At 40.0% G+C, this 21,910-nt stretch overlaps 1 protein-coding gene across 2 annotated transcripts in view; it reads right to left on the reverse strand.

Moving 5' to 3' along the window:
* Positions 1-8,476: 8,476 nt before the first annotated feature.
* Positions 8,477-21,910, reverse strand: part of strip2 (striatin interacting protein 2) — a 38,228-nt gene continuing 24,794 nt past the window's right edge. The window contains exons 10-22 of one of the 2 annotated variants that reach the window (XM_026923721.3): positions 21,566-21,616; positions 19,592-19,824; positions 17,698-17,763; positions 17,457-17,520; positions 15,890-15,961; positions 15,733-15,807; positions 14,207-14,304; positions 13,941-14,067; positions 12,563-12,663; positions 12,385-12,451; positions 12,188-12,292; positions 11,762-11,966; positions 8,477-10,240 (exon numbers count right to left, since the gene is read on the reverse strand). In XM_026923721.3, coding sequence (XP_026779522.1) covers positions 9,990-10,240; positions 11,762-11,966; positions 12,188-12,292; positions 12,385-12,451; positions 12,563-12,663; positions 13,941-14,067; positions 14,207-14,304; positions 15,733-15,807; positions 15,890-15,961; positions 17,457-17,520; positions 17,698-17,763; positions 19,592-19,824; positions 21,566-21,616 — 1,515 coding nt within the window. In that variant the 3' untranslated portion in view covers positions 8,477-9,989. The remainder of the gene's footprint in view (positions 10,241-11,761; positions 11,967-12,187; positions 12,293-12,384; positions 12,452-12,562; positions 12,664-13,940; positions 14,068-14,206; positions 14,305-15,732; positions 15,808-15,889; positions 15,962-17,456; positions 17,521-17,697; positions 17,764-19,591; positions 19,825-21,565; positions 21,617-21,910) is intronic. The other variant, XM_026923724.3, reaches the window with a different exon arrangement.

Raw genomic sequence — 21,910 nt, forward strand, 5'->3', positions numbered from 1 at the left:
GAATTGGACAGGAGCTAGGAGGGTCGCCGTTGCTGGGCTGACAGACGGCAGACTGCACAAACAGGCCGGCCAATGAAGGGCAGCATCAGTTTCAGTTTAAATTGTTTGTGTGGTTTGCTGTCAGTCGGCCTGGGCGGTAAGAACACTCGTAGGCTTCACCAAATTAAAGAACCAAATTAAGCAAGGGGTTTTTGATCTCAAAAAGGTGTAAACTGCATGCAAAATATATTGCTGTTAAGTGGGCCTTGATGGATAACAGTGGTACATAAGTAAGGTAAAGAGTGTAGAGTTGAAGAGAAAAAGAGTAAAGAGATAAAGAGTACAGAGCAAAGAGATAAGAGAGCAAGAGAAGAGAGCGTGCAAAATCCTGCGGATAATGCTTCTCACGTGTGGTTTGGTGCATAACATAGTGAGCCAGCATACTGCTGTGCTAGTGGGAGTGGTCTAGGCAGAGCTTAGCGATTGGCACTGCACTCGGAGGAGGTCTGTACACGCAGGTCACACAAGATGCATGTACACTCAAGAGGAATGTAGAAAATAGCGGTGTATGTCTTGTATGTTGTGTGAATTTTGTATGCTATATGCTGTTTGTCTTGTATGTTATTTGTTAGTGTTCTCTGATGTCCTAAGTGTTGTCTTTGATTGTTTGGTCATTCTCTTATGTTGTTGTAATTAGAAGAAATGATTAATATCATTTATGAAACATAAAAAAACATCACCATAGAAATAAGAAGAAAACTGAATCAACTAAGCAAGAGCAGTTACAATCAATTATAAACATTTTCTGGAAACAAGAAGGTCCTAGTCCAGATTGTAGAATACATGTTCGTTTGACCTCATACAGAAAATGTGTGCATCCCTGTGGTGTAGTAATAATAAAAGCTAAAACTCATGCAAAACTAGAAGATAAGGGAAATTGGTTTACAACCACTTTTAAGATAAAAGAGTTTCATTTGGGTGATAATATTATTTGGACAACTAATAGTGCTATAAGTCCAGTGCAGCCATATAAAATAATAGTTCCAAAGATACAACACCATTATGACTGTTTAGATGGTGCATGGTGTTCTAGGTGTGGATTTGGCTAAATAAGGCAAATAAGTGCAGTAGAGTAGAGAGAGACTGCAGTTACGCATAAATGAGTGTGTGGTTCTGTGTGTGTGTGTGTGTTTGTGTATGTGTGTGTGAGCAGTGCTAAAGAGAGTGTTGATTCTGCTTGTGAGGCTGATGGTGTAAATTGTAGATAGTTTGGACATTTTCCCAACTGCAGTTGTTGTGATCCAGATAAAGAGACTCAAGTTTTGTTGAATGGATCATGAGCCTACTGAGAGTCACATTCGATTAACATCTAAGTCTCACATATTTTATTTCTCAGTGCCACATTATTGGGATCATATTACCCTAAGGACACAAGATTAGCATACACTTCAACAAGGCCTACAGTGGAAGAATTTTCTCCATTCAAAGGAAGGATATTGAGAAAAGCAATTAGAAGTGGTATATTTGTCGCATAAAACTTCAGTTTAATGAGCATCAGCATGGGTATCATCAGGGTACTCTAAGCATATATCAGTACAGACCTTATCAACTATATGAGGAATGCTATTCTTTTCTTTATAGAAGCACATTGAACTAAGAGTCAGAGAAGTGAATGGCTGTAGGATTATATCAGGTGATTCATGAGACAAAGGGAATTAGTACTCATTTTTGAAGAGAAATATCTTCAGGAAAGAAGATAGATGTAGATCTTTCAGGAAAACCTAAAGGAAATTTTGGATGAACATTATAGAGAACAGAGAGTTTACTACCTTGAGAGGGTTGGAGTGAATATAGGGTATCATACAGACCAGCAGTAGGGGCCTCAAGAATGTGAGGAAATTAAAACAGAGAGTTTTGTGTAAGTTCTTTTCTTTAGAATGAATGAATCTTCAAGAAGAAAATAGGGAACAGAGGATAGTGAGTATATTACAAGAGGCAAAGGGAATCAGAACACATTTTTTGAAAGAGAATCAATATGAGGAATTATTAGGTAGAAGGTATCCTTTGACTGAAGAGAAGAAAAATTCACTGTTAAGAAGTATAACACAGTTTAGAAATCTAGAGGAAGTAAGTGAGGAGTGGCCGTATGTAGATTGGGAAGGAATAATGGGAAGAAAGTGGAAGGCATCTATCTTAGATGACACATTATAGGAGCTAGAGCTAGCTGAGTCAAATCAGTTACATTGGATAATAATACCATTGCCTGTAAATATTTACCTTGACTGGGGAGAACTACAAGGCTTTGAAAGAGGCAAAGGAGTAACTGGGAGACAGTTGAATAACCCTGAAATTGAGGTGTCCATGGTCTTAAGAAAAGTTACTTGGCTTTCAGCAAAAAGTACTACTGAAACACATGAACCTAAGACTGTAGAAGGGTTGACTTTAAGACAAATCTTAGTGACTTTTATTCGGGACTATAATAGTGAATCATCTCCAAGGATGTTGGCAACAGGCAGAAACAGAATACAGGAACCAATCATGGCATCGACACCTATAGAGTTGTTGAAAGCCAGATATCCCTTGTGTAAAGAACATATAGAGAAGTGCTCAAAGAAGTGGAGAAAGAGAAATAAAAACAAGAAAACACAGTGGCCAGAGGAGGGAACATTTGATGTGTCTCTGTGTGAGGAAATGGAAACATTGATAAAGAACTACAAAGCCAAAGACAAAAGTAAAGGGAGAGAGGAAAAGAGAGGGAAAGAACTTAAAGTAATTACATACTTTAAAGCAGAAGGAGAAAATTCTTGGAAAAGCATGAAACAGGACAATAAGAAGACAGAAGAGAAGATGAGAAAAACTTTCAGTGAACCACTGCCTTATGCACCTCCAAAAAACCAGCTTCCAATAATTAAAGGAACAGTTCAAGTAGAAGGGAAAATAGACATGGAGGAAGACGAAAATGGGGAACCTCCCACCACTTGCTCACCTAAAGCAGTCCACAAAATTACTGAAGGCAAAAAACAATGCAGACAGAAACCAAGGGAACAGGCTGTAGATAGTTATGCATTATATCCTGATGTAAGGGAATACTTTGAAGAATAGGAGCAAATTCTTCCTGCAGATAACCCAAAAGAACAGGAGGAGTTGTTAAAAGAGATGAAAAAATTGAAGGAAAGAGTAAGTACAATAATAGAACAGGCAGAAAAGTACTTGGATGAAGTGGAGAAACTAAACAAGAGAAGATATTCCACAGGCTCTAAAAGGTGCAATGAGGGTGAGTGTAAGCGAGTTACAGGGAGGATGATGATGATGCAGAAACATGGTCACGAGGTGAAGGAGGAAGACAGCTCAGACCAAGTGAAAACATACATGCGCCACAAAGATATAACAGTCACCTTTAATTACCTATTCTGGTTAAGAGTGCTAGAGGGCACTATGTACCCTGGGCTATGCGAGATCTCGATGGGCTGATTACCCATCTCCCTGACATCCATGAAGGAGCTGGGTAGTGGATTAAGGTGTTTGAAGAAGAGACAATGGGCAAGCTGGTCGCAGTTGGAGACATCAAAGCACTCCTTGCCAAAATTTTAGGAGGGTCAAGAATGAAAGAGATCCTCATAGCTGCTAACTTACAAAGAGCAGTGAATTCTCCAGCAATGGATGGAACTCAGCTTGATCAATATCGTCCACACCTATGGCAAACACTGAGGGCAGAGTATCCATCTCGTATAGACCCTAAATCTCTGAAAGGGGAACAACTGGGAGAGACAGAAAATCCCACCACCTATGTGCAGAGACAACTAAAAAGATGGAGACAAGAACTGGAAAGGGATTCAGAGGCAGATCCTGTGATGTCATCATTGTTCAGAACGGCAATAATGGATGCTATGCCACCATTTGTAAAAGCCAAGCTAGAAGATGTGGTTGGCCTACATTCTAAACCGCACAAGGAATTCTGTGACCATGTGACTCATGTGGTTGAACAATAAAGAACGAATGAACAAAAGCTCAAGAATCAAGAAAGAGAACTACAAAGAAAACTGGCACAACTGCAGCTTGAAGAGCTGACAAACAAAAATAAGAAAAAGGTCCAAGCACCTGTGAAAGATAAAGATAAAGACAAAGACCAAGTGGAGGAAGTTTCATCAGCAGTGATGGCTCCTCTGAATGCACCACCACCTCCACCACCTGCTGTTCAGCCAAGTGTGCCAGCTGCGCCTGTAGTTTCACAACAGCCTACAGTGCCAATTATTAATGTCTACCAGCAGCCAAATAACAAGAACTGGCAAAGAAGGCTACCACCAAGAGGACAACGAGGAAGAGGAGGACCCACTTCTGGTCCTTGAGGGGTATGCTGGGGATGTGGACAACCTGGACATAACAGGCGTGATTGCCCCACCAATCCATGGCAACAGCAACCTGATGGTGAAGGGGTTGGTTGGGTCTAGCCCTATCGACAATCTCCACAAGGCCCAGTGAACCCATGGGGTGGGCCTAATCAAGGGTACTAGGCGTGCCCAGAAAATCCTACTGGGGAGGGTCAGCTTCCAATTCTAACAACTGATGCTGATCAAGAACCTATGTCGCAGGTTAAAATAGAGTTCAAACTAACACCCATGATGGTAGACACTGGAGCCACTTACACATGTGTAAGTCCAAATTATACCTCTCACCTTCCCATGTAGAAAGTAGGCATTTATTTGCCTTTACATATGCTGGAAAGCAATACACATACACAAGACTTCCTCAAGGTTTCAAACACTCACGACGTGTGGTAAATCAAGTTGTTAGGGCTGATTTGGAAGATCTTATGATAGATAGCACATTATTGCAATATGTAGATGATCTGCTGATTTGCTCCGCCTCCTTGGAACAATGCCATACAGCTTCCATTAAGGTACTTACTAAATTAGCCCTAGGGGGACATAAGGCATCTAAAACTAAGCTACAGTACTGCCAGCCACAAGTATTCAGGGAGTGTTCAGGGAGATTAATTGCATACAGAACTAAGGCAATTGCACCAGCTCAGCTAGAGGGTATCAGTAACCACAGACAGTAGGGCAAATGATGACCTTTTTAGGAATGACAGGATTTAGTTCTGACTGGATAGAGGACTATGCAATTAAAAGTGCACCTTTGAGGGCAATTATAACGCAGGACATCAGAATTTGCACTCAACAATAGTGTGGAACAGTGAAGCACTGTTAGCTTTTGAATCATTGAAAAAGGAGCTTCAGGCTGCACCAGCTTTAGCCACTCCAGACTATACTAAACCATTTCATCTGTATGTAGCTAACAGAGCAGATGGATATGCATCAGCAGTGCTAATGCAGGAAACATGCAGTGGTAGAAAGAAACAGCCTATTGCATACTACAGCACTAAACTGGATAGTGTAGTACAGGGATATCCTCCATGGTACCAACAGGGACTAGCTGCCCTATAGTATGCATAGCAAAAAGCATCTACTGTGACTATGGGTTATCCAGTGATCATTTACACACATCCAGTGTAGTGGAATTATTAGAACAAGGGAGATTAGTTCTAACTCAGGCAAGGTGCTTAGCCTACTCATCTCTCTTGACGTACCCAGACATCACTATTAAGTGCTGCACTACAGCAAATCCAGCTGACATGGTTCCCTTAGAACACGAAGGACAGCCTCATGATTGTGTAGCAAACTCACTGGCTTTTACTGGCTAGACTTTGACCAGACAGAGTCCTCACCCATTCCAGAAGCAGATGTTGAATATTTTGTGGATCGTTCATGTTTCAGAGATCATTTGGGCAATCATGCAGAGTTTTCAGTGGTGAAAAGACAAAATGAGGACTTTGTGACGATGATTTCACAGCATTGTAAGCAACCGTGCTCTGCTCAGGTGGCTGAATTGAAAGCTCTTACTGCAGCATGTTGCAGAAGGTCAAGTTGCAAATACATATACTGACTCTACTTATGCTCATAGTGTTTGTCATTTATTTGGGGCTGTCTGGAAGCAGAGAGGATTTAAGAAAAGTGATGGGACACCCATCCAACATGCTGAACAAATAGTTCAACTGATTTCAGCTATGATGCATCCAAGTTCAGTGTGGCATCAGAGGGGTGCTACTAGAGATGTAAATGGTATATGGCACTCACATGAAGGACTTATAATTGCACCCACAGCACTTCTCACTGTGTTGATTTCAGATGCTCATGGTTTTGACCACTGCAGAAGGAGGGAGGTATTATGAAAAATAAAACAACAGGGTTATTGGTCTCCATATCTACAGGCTATGGTGGATAATTTTTGTGAATGTGAAGTTTTTGCACAAAATAACATTAGGAAGGGAACATCAGCACCAATAGGGCACATATCAGTACCAGAAGGACCATTCAAACATCTGGTGATAGACTATTTAGACATGGTGAGAAGTGTAGGGGGGAAGAGGTACTTGTCGGTAATAATAGATGTAGGTTTAGTAGATGGGTAGAAGCTGTACCATCAAAAGATCAGGCTGCAGGAACAGTAATTAAATTCTTGACAAGAGCAGTGATTCCTAGGTTTGGCATACCATCTCAGATAAGTTCTGATAATGGTTCAGCATTTGTTCAGAGGACAGTGAAAGTCTCAAGGAATGGTAGATAGGGTGAATGGTACTCTAAAGGCTAAACTTAATAAGATCTGTGCTGACACAAAACTGAATTGGGTTGATCCTTTACCTCTTGCACTGATGAGTTATCGCATGCAGACCAATAGAATCACTAATCTGTCACCGCATGAAATGCTTACGGGTCGAACCATGCCTGTACCATATTTGGGAGGTCCTTATGATGGACCACCTCTGGAGAAGTTGCAAATTGAGCTGAGAGCTTACATGCGTCAACTAACTGCAATACATGAAGCTATTTGTTCACAGGAACAAAGCAGAGAGCCAAGAGAAGATGCAGAGGTGCCATGTCCACTAGTTCCTGGAGATAAGGTATACCTAAGAGTGTTCAGACAAAAGTGGAATGAGCCCAGACGAGAAGGTCCATACACAGTGGTAAGAGCAATGCTGACAGCGGTGCAAGTGGAAGGTAATACTACCTGGTATCATTTGAATCCCTGTACAAGAGTACCTAGACTTAGACCCAGGAGACAAGAAGACATTTTTGCCTATGATTATGTACCTGAAAACATAATTATTGACGGCTATCCAGGCAGACATTAAATCATTAGGACAGGATATAATGGTTTGCTTAGCTCAGGGATGTGCAATCTTATTCGGAAAGGGCCGATGTGGGTGCAGGTTTTCATTCCTATCAAGCAGAAGCCACACCTGAGTCTACTGAAAGCCAAGATCAACTGATTAAACAGGTGGAATCAGGTGTGGCTCCTGCTTGATAGGAATGAAAACCTGCACCCACACCAGCCCTTTGTGAATAAGATTAGACACTCCTGGCTTAGAACAGTCAGTCTGGACACATATCTGACCCTGCCTTTCTGTCATCCTTACTGTCTAAGTGTCGAGGAGAAATTAGCTTTTACGTGAAGCAGTGTCGTGCACAGAATTTCTTTTACTACATTTACAATTTACACCCAAATTTCTATTAATACATATCAGTCAATTATCTACAGGTACAGAAAGCACTAGTTTATTTTCATATCAGTTCAGTCTGCTCACTTATAAGAACCATTAAAAGAATCAATTCTTTTTGCAAAACACCATTTGAAGAGTGCTTTCATCTACCAACTCGCTCTCCTGCTCAGGTATATAGCCATTTGCTATTCTCCTTCACAGAATCTCAACATAATCCAGTCATTTGATCACCAGTCTTGAGTTTCTAATGTGGTCTAATGAAACCTTTTCACTGGAGTGACATGACACTGTCTTCCCAGTCTGTGTAGTTATGACTAATGTGAAATTAAAGTGTTCCTCTGTAACATTATTGTCATGTATTGAAAACATCTGGACTAAGCAGATTTTTTCACATTTTGCTACCAAGGTCAAATTTAGCAGAGCAGTTTATGTCATGGTGTTCTCTAGGGCTACAAAATCACAGCATTGGCCCTTGCAATGCTGACATCACCAAAGGAAGTTGTTGTTCCTCTTTCAGCTGCTCCTGTTAGGTATCGCCACAGTGGATCACTGGTCTGTGTAATTGATTTGGCACAGCTTTTACACCAGATGCCCTTCCCCATTTTTATCGAGGCTTGGGACGGCACTGAGCGCATACTGTTGCACACAACCCCAGTGGCTGGAGTTGGTTCCCTGGCCAGGAATCGAACCCGGGCTACAGCAGTGAGAGCACTGTGGCCTAACCACTAGTCCTCCAAGGACCCTACATTACTACATTAGGAAGTAATATGCAAAATATGCAAATAAATCCTTTACTAAATCATTATAATTTGTTTCTGTGACCAATTTTAGATGTTTCAAATGAAAGTTGTCAGGGAATCTCAGCTTTTAAACGATGCAGCAAACAAATAATTTTGGTTAGAATAATGTAGACCAGTCATTAGCCATGGGTTCAATAAGTTCATAGCAATGTGTTTTAATATATTAAGGCATATTGCAAGTGCAATATGTAGCAATATAATTACAATATCCATTTTGTGCAGCCACTAAATGGTATTGCTCCCTTATTTTGGATCCATATCTCTGTACAGAGGCATCAGTCAAAGCATGTAATGGATTGTTTTGAGCTCAGAAGAACAGAAATAATTACATTACATCTTAAGATCAGACTTTTACATTCTGCGACAGTGATATCAGAGAATAAGTAACACACAACAAATAGGTGCAGCTGATTAAAAGATTAAAATATGTTCCACAACAGTTTGAAACATTTGCTGGGAGGCTCTTCATATTCTCATATGCTATACAGTAAAATTGTATTTTTTTTTTTTTTTTTTTAAAACAAAGAATCGAAACTTGTATTGGTCTACAATTATTATTGGTACAGATGTCCAGACACAAAATGTATGTATTTTGATGATTTTTAACAAAACAATAAAAATAATCAGCATAGAAAACCATTTCAGAAATGAATCATACAAAACCCTCTCTCAGTTGAACAATTCAGTATTTAACAACAAAGTTATTAATTTCAGTATTAAAACAAAGACTCGTCTTTAGTGTCATTTAATCATGACAAAGTGAGTGCAATGAGAGAGAGGTGAAACAGGGAGTGGGGGGAAAAAAAGAAGAAGAAAAAAAAAAGAGACAGAGGACATGTCATAAAATTGTGTTAAAAAGCAGCACCATTATGTTGGAACCTTGCTATTTGTAAAGAGGGTGATGCTATTCACCAAGGACACTTCTGTGCTTTTTTGTTGTGCTGTTAGAGCTCATTCTAAGTATACAGTATGATAAGAAGCGCTGACATCTGACATACAAAAAGAAGCGTGACTTTCTCAAGGACATTCCTCTAGTACACTGAGTGAGAGACGCCATGCAGGAAGTGAGAAACAGCAGCAGTCTCTGGAAGGAATCTTTAAGGACCAGTTCTTCCGGTCCTGCTGACACATGAATAATGCTTATGGTTGCCATGTTGAGCTTTTTTTTTTTTTTTTTTTTTTTTAACCAGGTCTCTTTAGCTTGACAACATGCATTCTTTTTGTTTTATATACATAAGGGAATATGCATCAAAAATAAAAGTTTTATCAGCAGTTCCAGACTGAGAAAATTTGAAAAGAATAGATAAATAAATAAATACCTTCACGCTTTTTGTAGGACGTACTTATAATACGTACTTCTACTGTATTCATATTTTAAATGGTCGTTTGTATACAATGTAAAGGTTGAACTGGAGGATATGTTGTCTTTCATATTTTCGTCAGGAGTACACGTGAGTGGATGGTGTTTCACAAATGAAACAGGTTACCATGTCACAACCCATACATTGTTTTTGAAGATATCTCTATTTACAAGCATTCATTTACAGGAAGAATAGAACTGGCACATGTGCTCTGTCTGCATGTGTGTGTGTACATGTGGGATGCTTGTGAACAGGTTGTATCAGTCTAGTTCCAGTTAACATCTTGTTGCATCACTGGGCTTGCAGCAGGCCTTCCCATTGGATGGGCTGAGAGAAGACCTCTCTTTCCAGCCACATCTCATAGCTGTAGTGGAAGTCCTCGGGCAGCTCGACTCGCTGACCTAGCACACTCTGCAGGCAGTTATCCACCGGGACAAACTCACTGTTCTGGTTCTTATCGTACCGCCGTGCATTGAACTTCTCAATGCTCTCGCGCAACGCACATTCCTCTGCCTGAAAGTCCCACGGCCGTGCATCAATATCTGACCCAGATAAGGAGAGAGAGGGATATCAGTTCATTTTAAAGGTTTGCTTTAGTCTGACAATAATATAATGCGGAAGAGTTAAGAGCTGCTGCCTGCTTTTTCATAATAATAATAAAAAAAATACATTTCTACTGTTGACAATTTATGGGTTTTAACCTGATCTGTCCTCAATCTGATCTGAAACAGAGGTCACACTGGATTTTCACATCACTAGGGTGGTGCAAAATTCAGAATAAAAAATTATGGGCAGTCACTGTGTAATGTAATTTTGGTGGGAAGATAGTGGTAATATTGTCTAGCTAGCTATGACTTATAACCAGCATTAAGAATAAAGTGAGGCAAAAAAAATAAATAATATGCAGTTCCACATTTTATTTAACAGAGTATCAAAATTAACAAAATATTTGGCTATGGCTTGGTTCTCAAATTCCTCCAGACCTTACTATCGATGATTTCTCAGACTCATGATCATTAGTGTGGAGCCATTACTAAACAAAATAATTTGTCATTGGGCTTGGGCTAGCTGTTCTTAAACCACTACTTGAGAAACCACATCCTGACCCCTCCTATCTTTCCAATTACCATCCAATCTCCAACGTGACTTTTCTATCTAAGATTTTGGAGAAAGTTGTAGATCACTGTAGTAATAACAATCATGATATTTTTCCTTCTGGTTTTCAGAAGCATTATTATACAGAATCCTTACTAGCTAAACTGGTTCTGTTAGATCTTATTTGAAAGACAATTATCAGTTTGTTAGCATAAATTGAGATTCTTCAGAGCCTAAAAACTGCAACATGGTGTGCTAGAAGATTCTGTTTTAGATCATGTATTACTCGCCCCTTTATATCATGTCCATCGAATGTGTAATTTTCAAACACAATGTTTCACTTCTACATGATTATATTATATTTCTCAGTTTGGCCCTATTTAGCAGCACAGGTGCACAAAATTGGAGAAGTAAAAGGTATGAAAGCTTGGAGAAATAGAAACTTCCTTCTAAATTCTGACAAAACAGAAATTCTGATGTTGGGTACTAATCCTGTCCACTATAAGACTTTTGACATCTGTTTTGAAATCCAGATTGAAAATCCAGACCTGCTTAACTAGGCCTATTCCTAGTCTTGGGACATAATTTTGAAAATCATTTTTTTTAGAAGAGAGCACAGTCCATGATCTTGTTTTATGTTGGCTTATACTTCCAAGGTTTGTTCTGCATTTCTTCCCATTCAGGTGAATTGACTTTTTCGGCAAGCAAATTTTATGACTGCTGCTTGAAGCTGAGATACTTGTAACCTATTCTATATAATATTAGTAAATATTTAAAAATATACAATTAATACATTTAATACATTTAAAAATATAAATACAGTATGTTTATATATTTATATGTACGTATACTATCTATATACTACTATGATAACCTATGATAGCTCGTATACATACTCATACGAATTGAGAAATACCAGTAAGTATGTACTTTTCAGAAAAGCTGTCTGAGAACACTATGGTTCTTACCATTCCCATAAGCCCAGTCATCATTAAGCCGATGCCGGACCTTCTGGTAAATTGCTGACATGGTCTTCATGTTACTTTTCCTCCACTGGCGGCCCAGGTATTTGGTCTGAATCTTGAGGAGCTTGAGGACATAAAGCTGCATCATGGCTTGCTTGACCTTCAGTGCCCTCTTCAGGATTGGAGCAGACTTAAACACCACCAGCATCTGGAGAGGAGTGCAAAGTGAGCTTCCAACAGCATCGAAATACATGACACCAAACTCCACAATGCCAAGCACTAATGTTTTTCACTGGTCTATCACAACTAAGTGAAAATATGAAGGCTTTGAGAATTATCTGACAAGTTGAACTGGGTGGCTTAAAGCAGGCTTAAGAGAGCCTCATGCACATGATTTTTGTCATCTTGATGCATTGTTTCATCTCTCACCATGGTTCTGGAGTGCTTCCACTTGGTGAGTTTGTTGAGGATCCGCAGAAGGTTGATGCACGAGAACAGATTCCGCCAGCAGAACTGATTATTGTCTCCAGCTTCCTGTCAATACACGCACACACCTGATTATGCCTGATTAGACAACTTTACAAATGAACAGCACTGAGAAAGAATCTATGGAGTGTTGGCATTACCAGGCTTTCAGCAGTGAGTTCAGGCATCTCATGGACCACACAGTGAGGGAAATCCAGCACACAGATACTGCAGTCAGAACACATGGTGCAATGCACACTGATTATATATGTATTAAACACACAGACATTATTGGCAAATGTTTGATCACAGAGAAGCGTAGGCCTAAACATGGCCTACCTGTTTTTAGCACTGATGTAAGACATGATGTTTTGGTTGAAGAACTTGAGGATGAGAGGGATGCAGTTGGCAAACACCAGGTGTTGGGACACATACTCAAACTATGCAGGACAATAGAAATAGTCATTAGCTCACCTAATAAACCCGACATTTATCAAACTTTATCTAAAACTTTTCAGAAGCACAGGCTTTACATGTTTGTCTCTTGCCAGCATTTGTAATTTTAATAGAAATGTATATCACACTATTATTAAATATTATTCTATTATTCTAAATTCTACTATTATTCTGGTTGGAAAACATAGAAAAAGCTATGCCATTCTGCATTTCACTAGGCCTGGGGCTGATTAGTAATGTAGTACTTGAATTTGCTAATCTATGATTTGAAACTAAGCATAAAGTATGTATTATAAAATATGCTCTTAGACTAGAGCTCTGTATGCTCTGGGATGCTGGAGGCAGGATATTACGCAGGATATTACCAAATCATTAGTAAAGGAGTGTCTAGTTTTGGGGCTGTCAGGATTTAAACTTATATGTTTGAATGTTGCTTTAGCTTTTGTTGCACATTTCCTGTTTCAGTTCATGAAGACATAGCCTATTCCACAAATTAATGTTGCTACGTTGCTTTTGGCTTGTAACTTAATGATAAATGTAGGTCCTGAGACAAAAACAAGCTGACAATCATTGCACTAAAGATCACACCAAACCTGGACCTTTCTCTTCACTGTCTCTTTTATTCTCTACCAGTAGATGGCATAAGTCCATCTAATTTCTGTAACTCACTACACAGAACACTCCAATTATCATGAGAAAAAATGGGGGAAAAAATCTCTCATATCATAGAGGATTAGACTGAAGCATACTGACAAGACTATGCAAATCACAACCCAGAACATTCTGTGCTCTCTCAGTCTTTTTCTTTTCCATCCACGTCTATTTTTCATCATAATTCTCATGTTCCCATTGCAGAGGTGTTTCATGTTGGATGGCTCAGATCTGGTAAGACCGGAGAGCTATATCAGGCCAGGTGAAGAAGGCAGCGTATAATCGTCTCTGCTGCAGCCAGTGTATAACGGGGGGATATAAGCTTCCTGAAAATAGGACCTAAATCCCCTCACTGAAGAATATGAGAGATGTGCCCTTCATCAGAGGAGCTGATATTCATTTATCTCCCTCTCACTTCTGTCACTGCTAGAGCTGAATGTCAGCTTGACTGTGTGCCTATCAGCACTGCACAGGATCGGTTAGCCGCAGGAGGCGAGAGGGAAAAAAAAAAAGAAATGAACCAGAAAATAGAAAAGACGGGGAGAGTGGAAATTTCAGAGACAGAGAGAAGGGGAGAGAGAGAGAGAGCGAGAGAGAGAATGTTTCTGACCTGGTATATATGGTTAAGTTTGAAGTGCTTCAGCAAGAGGAGCAGCAGCGCAGAAATGGCCTTGACAATGATCTCCTTGTGTCTGTTCACATCAATGCCCAGCTTCATACTCTGGAGGACAGTGATGCTGTTTCCAGCACATGCATCACATACACAAGTTATTAAACAGTGTTATTTTGATATTTTTTTTAGAAAACATGCACCATGTCTCTGTGCTCCGCAGTGTGTGTGTGTGTGTGTGTGTGTGTGTGCGTGTGTGCACGTACGGCATCTCCTCAGGAAGAACATCAGCCAGGATGTTGATGGAGTCGGTCTTGGCCTTAGAGGTTGGAGCTGCAGCGAGAAGAAGCTTCAACAGGGCAATCTAAAAACATAACAGTGGAAACCTGTGAAGAATCCTCTGAATAATGGCTAAAATAAATGAGTACACAAAGCCAGAATTGCTGTCAGATTAATCTGATGAACTGGAACAGCAAGAACAGTTTTGGTGATGTACAGATTCACAGAAAAACAGGCCCATCTTTGGTCAGAGAGAACTTCCTTGGATTTCCCACTATCTAGCAGAGCAATTAAAATAATTCATCAGAGTTCCTGACCCTGCATATATTTTTGTTCTGTAAATACGTAATATACCAAATGAGTAATAACTTAGTAGGAATTGGGGGCAGGGGAGGTGAAGGGAGTGAAGTGAGATGGAAAATATCAATAATAACTATTTAAAAGACTGGAGCAGATCTGCCAACCTTTAGCATAGGATTGCATTGTAACGTTGTAACATTGGAATATGCTGGAACATACTCCAAAAGAGCTGTCTTTTTTCATAATAAAAATGGCAGATGAGACAATCAACATTGCATGATTGTTTTGAACTCTCTAATATTAACTGACACTCTCTGGAAGCCCTGCCCTTTCCCCCTTTTCACATTAGTAATGTTCTGGCCAGTGCTTACGGTGCTTGAAAGATGCATTGATTTGGTGGCCTCACTTTCTGCCAAGGTAAATGGAGAATGTTTTTAGTTCACAGAAAATGGTCAAAAATGGAACAAAGTTCTCAAAAACTGGGAAGTGGGCCTCATGGGGCAAAAGCTTGAATACGACTGATATAAAGCATACTAGATTTTATTGAGAGGTAGATGTACAGGGAGGCTGTCCTTGGTCTAATTCTATCCTGTTTCTTTCTTTGTGAAAGCTTATATACAGAATTGGATATAAAAAAACGGATGTCCTTGGTCCCATCAATTTATCATCCACAATGGTGTGAGCTGTGAGCAACTCCGACACAGATTCTACACGTAGTCATTACAGGTATAAGAGTAATCAGCTTTACAACTGGGATTGATCATAAATAAATACCACACATAACCAAGATGGAGAAAATCTTTTCTAATCTTTTTCTCAGTCTCTTCTATGGTCCTTCTATAGGTATACAGTATACAGTACACTTGTCACGACTATTACAATCATGACAGTTTTTTTTTTGCAATACCAGTCAAATATCAGTCAAATGCCCTGTGAAAGCAAGCAGTCTTTGACTAGCTTGAGTGATTTAAAACCTCATAAACAATCCACATCTCCCTGCCCCATGACAAGACAGTCTGGGGCGACGGTCCACAATTTCTGAAGATGTATATCTATTTCTTACACACACCGTTTAAAGTAATTCATCTGGCTTGACTGAGCTGTATAAAAATATCTACCCTTTCTTTTTCCTTCCAATGAGCAGCCCTGTGACTGTAGTGTAATCCATCACCAGATATATTAACACAGCGTAAAATGGTTAGGAAACACTCACCACATACTGAGAAAGGCTTGGAAGCATTCCCACATATAGGCTTTCTGCAGGAGTCTCTTCCACTTCTTCCTCCCCCTAGCCAATCAGAGCATTAGGTGAGTCAGACTGACAATCCTAGCAGCTATACGTGCATAAAACTGCTTGTATGAACATTTACCATGGTCATGGGGCACTGCTGCAGTTCCTCCTCTCGCTTGATCTGTACTTCGGCGATGGAGACGTACTTGTGCTGAGAAAGGCAAAAGATAGAGAGGAAGAGTGTATTTCCATGAAGACAGGGGAGCATAGACTTGTCCATGAGTGACAGACATAACATAAAGACATATCGCTGGACTGCAGCTGGTCAGACACTGAACTCTGGACTATGGGTTTTTACTCCACTACTGATTAATCTGTCACTCACAGTTCTGATCTAGTACTGATTACATTTTAGTGGTACTCCTGAGAAGCCGAAAGCGGCTCCTGAGATCTGCCATCCCACAAACTTCAGTGATCTGTTTCTAATAATCGTTATTCATTACTAAGACATGATTAGTTGGGTGAGCTATCTCTATAGTTGGAACTAAAGTTTTTTGGGGTATCTTGCAGGGCTGGATGCACAAACAGTTCTTAGGCCTGGGCTAATTTTCTGGAAGTACGGTCAGGACTGTTGCACCCACCAGTCTTCAACTGAATTTTCACAAAAAATCAAATTCAATTTTGTTTCTGTGATATCACTAAACATTTCCTAATTCATCGTCAGTTTACGCAGAGAAGGGTATTAATTAGAAGAAAGTTGGATTTAGAGTTCTCTGGAAATTTCAGTTATTGCTTTGATGAATAAATAAGTATTTCAGAATTGGGTTTCCCGCTAGTTAAACTAATACACCCATTCTCAGTCCTCACCTATTATTTTTTCATTATTTTTTCCTTACATGTATTTTCTGTTTCCAAATTTATACATCTTGTACATTATGGCATCTGTTATTATTTTCTATGTTCACTGTTTTATATCTATTTGGGATTAAGATGCTCTGTTTTGCTGTCAGTTTGTCTTTAGTATTTGAATTTCACTGTGGCAAAAATTACTTTTGCATTTTATATCTTCCATTACTGGTAGCATGAATTAGCAATTTAATACTTGACTAGTAACAGAAGCCATTTTGCTTAGTAACACAGATGCTGGGTAGTACTGACACTCCAGTGTCCCCAGGGCTAATGTCTCTACAGCATGTTACATGTTCTTGCCATGTCCATGTGGGTTTCCTCTGGGTTCTTTGGTTTCCTCCCACCTCCAAAAACATGCATGTAGTCTAAATTGTCCACTGCCTAGTTGCCTAGTGTGTGAATGTGTGTGTGTGTGTGTGTTTGTGCATGGTGTCCTGAGATAGACTGTTTATGGGATGGGCTCAGGATACACCTTAGCTAGACCATTCTTAGCTATACCCAAGAGTAACTTTGGTTGGTGCAACGTGTATAAGGTCCTCTCTAATCGTTTAACTCAAAACTGCTTTAGTGAAGACCTGTTGGACCTGTGAAGACCTGTGTAACCCTGATGTACAACTCGTATGGCCAGTACCAAAAGAAATTCAAAAGGAATTTGCAAGGATAAATAAAACAGCATGACTGAGAGTTTTAGAATTTTAGACTTTAATCTATAAATTATATTATATTATACAGAAGAATGTATATAAGCAAATATTTCTGTTATTCTGTATGCCAACACTTGTTCAAACCTGCCTTACCTGTTTAAGAGTCTTCACGCTCTCATGAATGGGTCTGGGCAACCCAACCAAGGTCTCTGTATCACTGCAAATGTAATGAAAACCAGCTTAGCAATGAGAACCAGCATTCGTGCAGCACATCTTACTAGCTTACAGCATGCAGTATTGGAGTGTGTCAGGATAAAGCCTGATGTCATCATCATTAACACTGCTATCATTCAGGCAGGAGTTAAACTAAGCGAGGCTGTAAGCTCAGACTCACCTTCCCAGAGTGAAGCCGATAAACTTGTTCCTGCTGGTCTCTAGAAAATGCTCGATGTCTTTCTCTCTGTGGAGGAGAAAAGAGAAGAGGATAGTTCTTAAACACTGAAAGAGCAAAAAGATGCATATATGAGCAGTATATGCACATCATGAGAATTCTTGCAGGGAAGGAAAAATTGCTTGAGAGTGTGATACTGATGACCTGGGTGCAAACTGTAAAAAGGGAAGGCGGGTCCAAATGATAGGGGACACAGACACCACACAGGAAAAACCCATTTTGTTAAGTAAGAAATAAAACACAACAGGGGTGTACTGTTATAGGAAAATAATTAACGACAGGGTGGTGTGATACCATTACTACCCCGATGTTGATTATTTTCCAATAATACCACACCCCAAAATGTTTTACTCTTCTTATAATACGGCAATCTTTAAATTATTAATGAATTAAAAATCACGCTTTTTTAAGCTTCCTCTGTAAATGGGAGGAAAGATATATTGTAGTGATGTAGACACTGACATTCAACCAATCAGATCAACATGGTGTCTCTACCCTACTCTGCCTCTCTTGACTAGCATTCAGGTCTTCTAGCCTAGTCTTCTAGCCTACTAATGTGCATGTGGTTTGGGGGCGTGGCTGTTAAGGGAACCCTAAAAGCAGGGTCTGTATTTGTTTGGTCTGTATCTTGAGTTTTAATACAGCTAACTTCACCTAGATTCTAGCAAAATCACAGTACACATTTGAATATTACGACAATCAGATGTGCTGACTCAGATTTGCTGACTCTGTACATCTGTCACTGCTAAACACTGGTTGTCATACATGATTTGCATTCCCATTTCTGATGGTTGAAAATATGGTGCACTGTACATAATACTCTTCATGCGTTCCTACATAACCACTTCCTCAGCAGGTGAACATAAGCTTTGCTCATTCTTAATTTGCCAAATTAGCATGAAGAACATGTAAATATGGATGTAATAAAAATACTAATAATACCCATCTTAAGGGATATAACGGCAAATCCAGAAAGGATCACGAGGGGGATGGTGGCTTTACAATGAAAATGTATTTTTTGTTGTTGTTGTTGTTGTTGTTGTTATATTTTAGATACAAAAAAAGACAAAATCCCATCATAAATCAACTCCTGCATGTCATTTTTTTTCTATAAACCAGACCCACTGTTCAGAATGTTGGTGTCATTGGGTGTTTACAGACAATATCTCATTAATATGCTAGACACTTAAAGCCTCATCAGTTGCCTATCTTTGTCTCTCTCGCTCTCTCTCTCTCTCTCTCTCTCTCTCTACATTAAGCAAGCAGTGCAGCTCACTGAGCTACATTTCATGGATGAACATATTTGTTAACCAAGCTTTTTGGTAAAACCAGAACTGTATTCACAGCCACATTAGAATCAAATCCCTCCTCTCTTTCTGTTTGCATGTCTTTTGCTCTCTCATCCTCTCTCTCTTATGTTCCCAGCCCACACAGTCATGTATTATTCATGTCCCAGGTGCAGACTTCAGTAAGGTTGCTCCTTTCCAAAGCTGGCACAGTGACAGGATAAAACCTGTCTTCAGCAGACAGAATACACTAATGTGAGTTTGTACCATCATTCAGATCTGTTTTATCTACTAGCTCATGTTCTCTTTACCGCTATCAATAAAATGGAGACAAGTTGGTTAATAAAAAAAAAAACAGGCAAAACATTCAGATGTTTCATCTACTACCTCATGTTCTCTTTACCGCTATTAATAAAATGCAGACAAGTTGGTTAATAAAAAAATAGGGAAAACCATTAGTAATAAGTTAAATAGGTAAACTATATTTTCTGTAAGCACTATCACATCAGTGAAAGAAAAGCGTGATAGTGGAGATGGAGTTTCTGCCTCACCGGACTTTAGGTGCCCACGGTAGCCCTTTAGGGAAGGTCACTCTCTCAGTAGGAGGCCGCAGAGGGGGCGGAGGAGGAGGGGGCTGGATGATGACATCACGGTCGAGAGGGTCAACCTCACCCTCTATTCCACTGTCCACATCCTCGGCGTCATCTTCCTCGTCCCGTGCGTCATCATTTTTAAAGGGGTCCCGCTCGTTGTAGGTGTCCAGACTGTCCTGCTTGACCAGAGGCTGTAAGAGAGGAAGGATATGTGTTCACCACCTTCATACAATTTTATACACCCTAAAGGGTCTATATACACCCTGATGCTGAGTCTCTTTGTGTGTCAAACCACCTAGAACTGAGGTTTTGTATAATGTTGAGCAAATTCACATAATAGTCATATGAGCAATATGTAAAAAAATGTATTTTGTTTTTATTGAAAAATAGTTTGGCATTATAGTGACAATTATTATACACGTCCAGTCAAATGTTTTAAAACCCTTTACCGAAGACTTTATGGAATTGGCAGGCTGTTAAGCTCCTAATACTTAAAGGCATTTGAACAGTGAACCAGTTAAATTTACATATAAAATTCTCAGTACTAGTATCAATTGTAAGAACATATATGTCATGTGCTATAAATATCTAATTACAATGATGAAAATCTAGATCTTTTCCAAATATTTATAAATTGTTTCCAATAAAATAAAAAATGACAAGTTTGAGGAGCTCATCAATCCAAGAGAACCTCGGAGTAGAGCTGCTGTTCCTCCGATTTGAGAGGAGACACTTGATGTGGTTTGGGCACCTTACAAGAATGCCCTCTGCTTGGGGCAGACCCAGGAACCGCTGGAAAGATTAAATGTCACACTTGGTCGGGGAACATCTGGGGATCCCTCAGGAGGAGATGGGATCTGTCACTGGGGATAGAGAAGTTTGGGCTGACCTTCTCAGCCTGCTGCCAGCATGACCTTCACCAGAAAGAGTGGATGGAAGATGAACGATGAATGAAATATCACCTATTTCTTTCTTGGATACTTTCCTTCACAAATTTAAAATGAGCCCATTGTTTAAAGTTTAACTAGCATGTTAATATGGGGTGTTCAGAAAACTTTGACTGGCAGTGTACATGAAGTTGTGGCATGACAACACTGAGAGAGACTAACATCAGGGTGACATTTACAGCCACTGTCCCTGCAGACGGAGTCACTTTCCTTCCCACATCATGGTTTCTCTCACGCCACAATTCTGAAATCCATTTTTTTAACAGACAACATTCATTATTTCTTGAAACTCCTCAGGTTAGAGTCCATCTCATAGACTTACCGATCCATAGAGCTCCGGGAGGAATATGAACCCTTGTTGTGGCCCAGCACACTTCAGCAAAAAATTCACACTCATTTTTGTGCATTCCAGTGGTGCATGTTTCATTCAGCAAAGGCACAAACAAATCAACAAGTACCTTATCACTAGTGCTGTTCAGATGGATGAATGGCAAAGTCCAGAGCAAGCATCAGGCATGGGTTGCATTAGTGGAACAGGTGTGTGTGTGTGTCTTTTTTTTCTTTTCTTTTTTTCTCAGGTGTGATGCATGGGCGTGTGTGGTGGTCAGGTGGTTGTAGTGCTGTGGCTATGAATCAGCTATGACCGGCTGCTGCCTATGAAGAAAGCCATTCTGGTAGCTAGTCTGCTAGTGTGTGTGTATATATATATGGCGTATATGAGTTTCAGGCCTAAAACGAGGTGGAGATGGAGAGACATGACAGTAAAGGACAGAACAGAGGCAAAGACAGAAAGAGAGCTAATGTCTGGCACATTTACTACACACTTCAGCCAGCCTTAAGCCTTAATGCTTATTAAGACCTCTTACTACTGAAGGCCTTTGTTTATACTCAAAAGAGCAAACTGCAGTGAATGAGGGAGGACAGAGGAGGAGTGCAACAGCCCAAGACGGAGAGAATGCACACAAAAGGGGATCTGGGTAAAGACCTGCTTCTTGGCAAAGGGACTGTCTCCTTCCAAGCTATCAACAAAGGCACTCTGTAGGAACACAAGGAAGAAACGGGGATGAGCAATAAGAGAAAGCCAGAGAGAGACAGACAGAGAGAGGGTGAGAAAGAACAGAGAGAGACAGCAGGGTTGAAAGGATAGAGAAGATGAGATCTAACAGGAATAAAGTCCTCTTGTGTACGCTGTATACGAGGCAGACAGGTCAGTCAGTATGTTAATAGATTTCACTCACATCGTGGCACTGGCACTGCAGTGCGACTGCAATGTGTAAATGACAAGTCAGTTAGTGCTGCAGTGTGAAAAAAGCAGCTATGTTGCCGCTGG

This window comes from Pangasianodon hypophthalmus, chromosome 18, assembly GCF_027358585.1.
Source record: "Pangasianodon hypophthalmus isolate fPanHyp1 chromosome 18, fPanHyp1.pri, whole genome shotgun sequence".
Lineage (NCBI taxonomy): Eukaryota > Metazoa > Chordata > Actinopteri > Siluriformes > Pangasiidae > Pangasianodon > Pangasianodon hypophthalmus.